This window comes from Barbus barbus (assembly GCF_936440315.1).
Source record: "Barbus barbus genome assembly, chromosome: 40".
In the NCBI taxonomy this organism is placed as follows: domain Eukaryota; kingdom Metazoa; phylum Chordata; class Actinopteri; order Cypriniformes; family Cyprinidae; genus Barbus; species Barbus barbus.
The window spans coordinates 12,432,748-12,441,459 of record NC_136718.1 but is presented as its reverse complement, the minus strand read 5'-3'; the positions used below and the strand labels follow the sequence as shown (position 1 = coordinate 12,441,459).

The following is an 8,712-nucleotide window of genomic DNA, read 5'->3' as shown; positions in this document are numbered from 1 at the left end:
ATAAATAAACAAACTTCACCTGAACTGTCGGAATACGGTATAGCCTACAAAGTAGCTGATTGCTTTAATTTAGCAGCCATATTTAATGAGCCATAACTGTCAGGGTAAAAACAAGTACATGTCTGAAGATATAGCTTGTGAAGTGACAAGCAGAAAAGCGACTAAAAAGGGACATAAAACCTTCAAGCAACCTTTGCGTCAACGCGTAAATGAGCAAAGGAAACATGTTCAAATATTACTGTACTTGGGATGGGATGCACACGAGAACCCTGCCGAGAGACGTATCAGCCATCAAACGCATACTGTTGGCCTGAATGAAAGTGAATTCATTGTCGTCTTCTAAAACAGCTGTGCTTTCTCTTGATCCTCGGACTGCTGGAAACTGAACTGGCCTTCTGACTTCGAAATTACTCCACTAAACAAACTCAATAAGGTTCCTGAATTTACAGACTTTCCTGCATCTGCACGAAAACTCCACATAAATCTAATTAAGCTGTAATGAAGTCTGCCTCCCTCTCGAAGAGCTGATAGTTGAATGATGAAAATTAAGTATATTTAACCTAAACAGTATGGTAAATAGACTACACACCATTCACAAAGTCGCCTTGTATAAAGGTAAAAGGGAAGGAATCCATTGTTAAAGAAAACTAAGTTCATTAATTTTATTTAAAAAACAAACAAGTAGTTCACTTACATTCTATATCATAATTAGTGAAGTAATTATTGTGGGCAAGTGAAACAGAATTTATATTTAGTGAAATAAATCCTTTATTGCCATGTAAACAAATGTGTAAGGGCACTTGGAGATTGGTCCTGTGCTGAGATCAATGACATCAGCGGAAGTTATATTTCACCTTTGAATTTAAAATTCTGTCAAACTTACTCACCCATGTATCTTTCAAATCCCATATGACTTTTTCTTCAAAGAGTAAATAAATGATCATTTTATCTTTTTTTTGACAGGGCTTGGTCTCCATCTACTTTCATTTTAAGGAAGACATTCCTTTTGTGTTCCACAGAAAAAGAAAAAAGTCATGCAGGTTTGGAGCAGCATGAGAGTGAGTAAATGACTAAAGTGAAATGTTAGGATGAACTAACCCACCCAGTCTCTTTTAGAGTCCTGTCTTCCCAAGAGCAAAGATCATTCATATCATGTCTGGGGCTGGTTGAGTACCTGTGGTCAATGTAACCAATCAGATAAGCCTTTATGGGAAAACATTCTACAAGTCTATTTAGGACATTCATGTCATCCTGGAACTAATAAAGGATCTCTTGCTCCTCTTCATCATTTGTATCTTCACAATAGTCTTCTTTTGTCTGTAGAAGTGGAAGCTCAAGGTCCGGGTTGTCTCTGACTGGTAGTTGTCTTACCATGGGGCCATTTCCTATAAAAAGACAGAAACACATACCCTAAGAACAATACCTGATCAAAACAATTATTGATTTAAAGCTTTGCACATTTTCTTTTTCTTACGGGCATTTTGAGTATCCATTTTATCTAAATTATTACTGAAGCTGTACTTTAACACAATCAATCATGCCAGCAGAGGTCCAATATTGGCTTTATTTTAAAGTCTCTCATAAAATGTGCTAGGAAATAATAATTATCGTAAAAAAAATGTAAAATGTAGCACCAAATTAAAATGGGGGGGCTAAAAACGTAAACTAATTAAAGAAAAACATGATTGTGTAGAATGATATTTTACCCATTGCAAAAATAAAGTTTTTCACATTACAGAAGTTATGAAAGAAAAAAAATGTTTCATACATTAAATTTAACTTCTTACAGCTAAATTTACTGTTAACAAATGATAACTGCAGTCATAATGACTTTAACAATAAAATCAGCATGAAATAAAAATTCACCCTATCTATTTCCTAAATGCAGATCTTATTGTGAACAATTCATCTGTACAGGTGTTTCATTTTTTTTTTTTTTAAGAAAATAAAAATATGTTCATCTGCCTCCACTATTGAGTGCAACACCAACATCTCAAAGATGCATAGAATAAAGTCTCCACCCTACATTTTTTCTTTTATGCTAATTTATCATACAAGGATGTATGTCAAATTATAGAACGTGTCGCTACTTAAGTTTCATCACAACCAGTAAAAATGTATTAACTTTGAAACCGCCTATATGCCGATTGTTCTTAAAAAGACCAATCACAAAAAAATATGTTTTCTTTTATTATTATTATTTTATGCATTTTGTCTTTTCGTGTTGTTTTGTTTGGTGTTTGTGTAATATAAACTATGCAAAAACATTACGATTACTTACAGGCATAATTGGAATGAGTCTAACCTTTGTTGTAGTATGTTTTGAGGCCAACATGCAGTGATATGCCAGACAGACACACAGCAAATCCCAACCAGTTGACTGTGCTCATTTTATCCCCCATGAACTCCACTGCCAGCAGCAGAGTGCACACCTCCTACAGACAGAGACAGAGACGAAGAGAATGTCTTTGTGAAGAATAGTTATGGTTTAAGGCTAATGAAGGCTTTGAAACCTAGCTAAACTGTTGAGAAATGGAGAAAAACAAAACGATGAGGGATGCAAAGAGCTTCTGCAGTTTTTTCATTTCTCATAATTATGTGAAAGCAGCAAAGATGTATTCTCACCTTAAAAATGCCTGCAATAGATAGTGTCAGACTGGAGGTGCGGGACACCAGCAGGAACTCGGAGAAGCCCAGGCCAAATGCCAGCACGCCACCCACAGACAGAGTCACCAGAGTGTAGAGCAGGTGGGAGAGCTCACTGACCCTGAAGAGCTTCTCTGTGGTACTCACACTCAGCCCTGCTCAGCAATCACAGGATGAAGAAACAAGCAAACAGATGGTTTGCCACTAGTCACCAAGAGACATTTTAAGTAAATGAAATTAAGTATTAGAGCAAAAAACGACTCTTAAATGGTGAAGTAAAACTATAAGTACACATTATAGTAATATTTGTTGTATTAAATCTAAGCTGATTTTATTTAATTTTTTTAAATGTATATGGGAATATTTTTACCCACTACAACATTATAACGTCTTATTTTTTATTTTGAGGTAAAATATGACCCTGACATTTTTTTGTGAGATTTGCACTTATGGAAGACAAAATACTAAAATACAGCTCAAATTAAAAGACAGGAATCCCACACTTTCTAACCAATCAATGACTTTGGTATTTGTTTGATGACTAGATGAAAATTTCTTTAAAATTATTTTATAGACCTTTTTCCTGAGTAAACGATGAGTGCCGCCATTACGAATTCTAATTTAAGATTGGATGCTCGTCTGTTCTGGTCTCCTTAGGAACCCATTCAAATAATGCCCATCTGTTTTTAATGCAGCTAATGTTGGCAGCTTCGTGTCATCTACACACTCATTAAACTTTGAGAAGTGCGACACTGTAAAGTGATGGCTTTTTTAAAACATTTTAATAGGTTTAACATTAGATTATCTGCTCTAGAATCACTGGAGACCGGAAATGCAAAGCATCCTTCCGGTTAAGAGTCAGGAGTGACTTCCGCATTCAGGAAAAACGTCTATAGAGATCACACCCTTAAAAGCAATTTCTAGACAGTATAATATTTAACAACTGAGCATAGCTAGAAAAACAGCGCTTTCAAATTGTATTAATGTCAAATGTTTCAGGCTTCAAAAAAAAAAAAATGGAACCTACACCGCTGTTCAAAAATTTGGGGTAAGGTTTTTAAAATGCTCAAGTCTGCATGTAATATTGTAAAATGTTATCATATATATATATATATATATATATATATTTCAATACATTTTAATATAAAAAAGTTGTCTGACTGACCCTCATTAAGAAGAAACAGAGGAAAGAGGCCAAGGAACATGACAGGCTGCAGATGGTACATAGTGTCTATGGGGTTCTGAAGGCCTGTGTGGCAAAGACAAGGACATAAGAGTCACGAGAATTCACCACTTCACCATACAGATTGAACACAGTTCATAACATGCTAACTTACCAAGCTCTGCTTTTTGCATAAGCACTTGAGTGAGAGTCCAGCGGATCCCTCCGATAAAAGAGGCCAACAGGACCATGATGAAACCCTCCAGATTAAACTGAGTGGACTTCAGAGTGAACATGAACAGACCACTGGCTATCAGCAACACCACGAGGATCAGGAATGGGTTCTGTTAAAATAAAATTGCATTCGTGAATTTTAATGCAGCTAAAATCAAAAGTGAACATGAAGTGGTTTATAATGGCTTCCTGTTACAATTGATTTTACCCTCTTAAATCACCTAATGGCTTGGCAACAGTATGTATTACTGATTGCTTGCTATTACTGTTCTAGCACGTGAAAATTTTAAAGTGCCAAAACCGGAGAGGAATCATACAGCTTTTATGCATTTATGAAACACTGATTTATTTTCCTTCCCTTTCTTTATTTTGTTTAATCATCTCTATAAACCTTCATATTATGTCAAAAGTACAAGCTGTCCAAAGGTTGTTTAATTTGAGTTATCTTTGAAGAGATCTGTATTTACATCTGATGTGTGTTTTTTTAAGTCTACGCTTCATTTAAAACGTAATAACACAGCTCACCCTTTCTCTTTGCAGTCTACACAGTTTCTTCAAACACCATTCTCAAAGTGAACTTTTGCTTGTATGCTGTTATTTCTGTTTTATTTTATGGTATATGCAAGCAATGACTGAGTGTCATAAAACTGAAAGCCATTCAAAAGCAGTGATTTATCTATTTTATGGTTTATGATATTTTGTTTTGGCTGTAGAAAAATTCTAGTTCTAAATTCTAAAAAACTCAAAAATTTGTAGCCAGATTGACTTCTGAGTAAAAAGAAAAGAGTAAAAAAAAATAATTTATAATCGAGACTTCATCTGACAAATCCCCATAGCCATAAGACAAAGACAATAGCTGTGCTGTGATTTTGGCTATATGTTAACTGTTCACTAAGGGAAAAAGTTAGAAGCAAAATAATGACTTTTTGACTATTACATTAGTGAGCCAACTACTGCTCAGCTAAATACAGCAACATCTATCAAGACAAACACACTCACTGGCAAAAAAATAAGTTGGGTTCAGATCTCACATGCAGTTTTCACATTTTTCATCTCAAAGTGTGACCTCTCAGAAAAACTCACACAGCAGATTTATTAAATAGCATTTTAACAGCCCTTTAACATGACCTAAAAGCGTCTAATCAAAAATGTCTGCTGTTAAAACATACGTCATCATCAGACACCACAGCTGGAATGCACTCTCTTTAAAATGTCTAAATGTACTTTAACCATCACACTCCACATACTGTTCTCTAGTCTGGGGGTGATAATGATCATATGCACACACATACATAGACAGAGAGGCTAACTTGACAATGCATCTTGATGTGGCCTTTATGTATGTAAAATATATGCTTAATGGGTCTGAACTAAAAATAGCTTCCTTTAAGTCCTTTATTCAAGAATTGAGAATATTTCACACTTACCGGCTCTTCCAGTTTGAAGACCAGAGAGAAAAAGAGAATGAAGAGAACAGCTGAAGACTTGGTCATGGTGTACCTACAAGAAACCCCAAATTCCCAAGTAGTTTAAATCTAACTTGCATTTCCTGAAGCAAACACCAGTGTTTGTAGGTCAAGTGTTCAGGTTGTAAGACTGGAATACACTACATGACTACTGCATAGATTTTGCTCCAATTTGTAGTCTGGAGGAGTTGAAATTAATAGCTAGAAGTCAGAGCCAGTCTGCAGATTTTGGGTAATTGGTGTTGAAAGATTTCACAGAAAATTATGTAGAGTATGAAGTGAATAAATTTTTAAGCTTCATGCTTTGATTTCATCCAGAGTTTGGTTTCATCCAGAGAATAACAAATGATTTTAGACCACACATTGTTTTCATATAACATTCATCTCCTAGCAACGAGATGCCCAGTAAGCATTTACAAAGATGATATGTGAGAAAAAAATTGTGATTCATCAAATTATCCAAGACAAAGAGTCCTATGAGATGAGTGTAGCAAAATGGTTGCCAGGAGCAACAGAAATACATTCATATATGTTTATCATTTTAACAGTCACTGCACAATCCCCTGACTGATTCAATCAATTAAGTATGCATTTAAAAATAGACAGCACATCTACATGTAAGACTAACGGTATCTGCAAAATGTATGAATGAAGTCTGTGGCTGTGTTCGAAATGGCATACTTGCTTACTACCCAGTACACAGTGTATACTGCCCATTATTTTTTATAGTGTGTGAAACAGTATACAATAAGCAACAAAATGTTTCAGAGTAGTATGCTGGATTGAATACTGTGTTGTCACATGACCAAAAAATGAACCTTAATTCAGCACATCTGTCGAGGCATACTAGTAAACAATGCTATATTGGCCAGTTGAACTCATCTCTTAAGTAATAAACTTAACATGTTGAACAGAACTGCATCAACACTAAGCTGTCTTTAATTGAACAATATTTTCTCTTTGGCAGTTACACTTAGTGGAAAAAGCGATATATTCTAGTTACACTAAGCACAAATAATGATACATTTTGTTTATTTATATATTAAATGTTATTTATATATTACTGCAATGCTATTATTATTTCATATCTTTGAAACAATCTGTACTGTGCTATAAGTGCAATAGAGATGAAGGTGACGTCATTTGATTTGATTGGAAATGTGCCATAGAAATTAAGTTACAATTTATGGCCTACTAACGCTATTGTTTTTAGATACAGAGCAATAGTTTGTAGTTTACTGTAATATGTATATACAAATAAAAGTGTTACATTTATAATTACTATCCCTTGTCTCCAGTTCACTCACGCATTTGAAGATGAAACGTTACACGGAGCGTATTGCGTTCAGGGAAACAGTATCCCATGCAGTGTCTTCAGATGCATACATCAGTTTTAAACAAATGTAGCAGGTAATCTGGGAATTGCATGCATACAGAAAATTTGCATACTATGCAAAGTATACATACTGAATACTGCAGAAATAGTAAGAGTAGTATGACACTATGGCATTTTGAACACAGCATATGCATCTGTAGTACTGAAGGTTAAGGGATGTTTAGTGTTTGAGGAATAAGAAAAAAATGCTGCCTTGCAAGCACTATAAAATCTAATCTCTCAGTTAACAGCATCCTTACAAACTAATAGTGATGAAAAGGAAGCTCCAGTTGGACAATCCGATATCCAGCGCTGTCGCCAGGGCTGATGGACACAGACAAACAGTTGCATACATATTACTGTTTGATGAATCGCTGTCTCAATATAATACAAAGCATATACTGTACATTATGAATCATTCCATGCTAAAACTTGAAAATTAACTGATGGGCTTGTGGACAAGATTCTGGAATACTCAAGCAGAGATCAACTAGATTCGTTACATTCAATCAGTGTGGACTTCACCCACCCAAACTGTGTGTTGGATAGAAAAGATAACAGTTTATCATCTCCTCAGCTACCATTATGACACACATTTTTGGTCTTTGGACTCATGGATGAATTTTTTTCCCAAAACAAACAAAAAATTCTTACCTGTCGGGGCCACTTTAGAAAGGTAAACCTTCCAGGGAAGTGTCACTCGAGGCTTTCCCGTCCAGCACTGCATGGCAAAGCGTGTCAGTGTGGAGAAACTGAAAATCATTACGAGATGGACCAGCGTCATGAACAGAGGAAAGTGGAAGTCCTGAGGCAAATAAAAAAGAAAAACAGACATTATACAAACCAAATGGACAAAAATAAGTGCTCTTTTCAAAACAAAGGTTTTCACCCAGCTGAACTATATCTTACCCTCATGAGCCACTTATTGTAGAATGTTATGCCGATGGAAAACACATAGTAGAAGAGCACCAGGCCCACGGTGCGCAGCGCCCTGAGGAGGAACTGGGTTGGGAACGCCATCCTGGACAACCCGGATCCGACAAGGCACAGCTAAACACTGTTAACAAGAGGAAGGCAGAAAGAATGAACCAGAGCTAGTATGTTAACTCTGGGTAGATTGATAAGAACATGCAGGGCCAAAGTTTGATATGCGCGAGTATTGATAAAAGAAGAAGCACTTGTTGAACAGTGCAACATATTGTATCAGAACAGCTGTGTTTTTATAATGTCTGATGAAGTGCGGGGGGAAACTTACGTTTATTTTGACAGGCGTTTAAGCAATAAACTCCAACTAAACGTTGTCTCACACACTCGCGAGCACTAAACCTAGTTATTTCAACTGATGCTGTGACAGTTTGCACACACTGACTGCGCCATTTACAGCTAACCAGAACTAGCTAATGTCAGTGACCACATTTTCTTACCTCACTGTTTACATAGTCCTCGAAAAACAAAAAGCTGGTAGTATTAAACTCTATGTAACCATCATTTGGATAGGCGAGTCGCCTCAGAGCACTAAGGTGGTATTAACGCGAGACTCTGCCATTAAAATAACTGTTCTTGTTTGTGAATCTACAGTTAAGTTACTTCTGCTGCTGTGAAGTGGACGTTGCTCTGCTGACACACGCGCTGCAGCCCGGGAAATTTTGAATTCTACACATAATGTTTTGAAATTAAAGCTTTTTCAGATTTTTTTTATTAAGCACACAAGAAGTGCCAAAGCCAATGTAAATGCGCTAAATAGTAGAATGGCTGCTGTTTGCTATGTTTAGTGCTGATCGGTTCGTTCTTTTGATTCGAATCGTTGTGATGAATCAGTTGAACCGGTT

General features: G+C 36.1%; 1 protein-coding gene across 2 annotated transcripts; it reads right to left on the bottom strand.

Annotated features, from left to right (window-relative positions):
• Positions 1-632: 632 nt before the first annotated feature.
• LOC306859172 (solute carrier family 35 member C2-like) lies at positions 633-8,691 on the bottom strand. 2 transcript variants are annotated; one of them, XM_079400069.1, is made up of 10 exons: positions 8,139-8,691; positions 7,793-7,940; positions 7,538-7,688; positions 7,144-7,207; positions 5,470-5,542; positions 3,984-4,152; positions 3,812-3,895; positions 2,626-2,801; positions 2,306-2,435; positions 633-1,385 (listed from the first exon to the last, which is right to left on the bottom strand). In XM_079400069.1, the coding sequence occupies exons 2-10, from the start codon at positions 7,901-7,903 to the stop codon at positions 1,258-1,260; spliced, it is 1,086 nt and encodes a 361-aa protein (XP_079256195.1). In that variant the 5' UTR covers positions 7,904-7,940; positions 8,139-8,691; the 3' UTR covers positions 633-1,257. The 2 variants fall into 2 exon arrangements, with proteins under 2 accessions (XP_079256195.1, XP_079256194.1); XM_079400068.1 differs by having other exon boundaries at positions 8,308-8,691.
• Between the last annotated feature and the right edge of the window lie 21 nt (positions 8,692-8,712).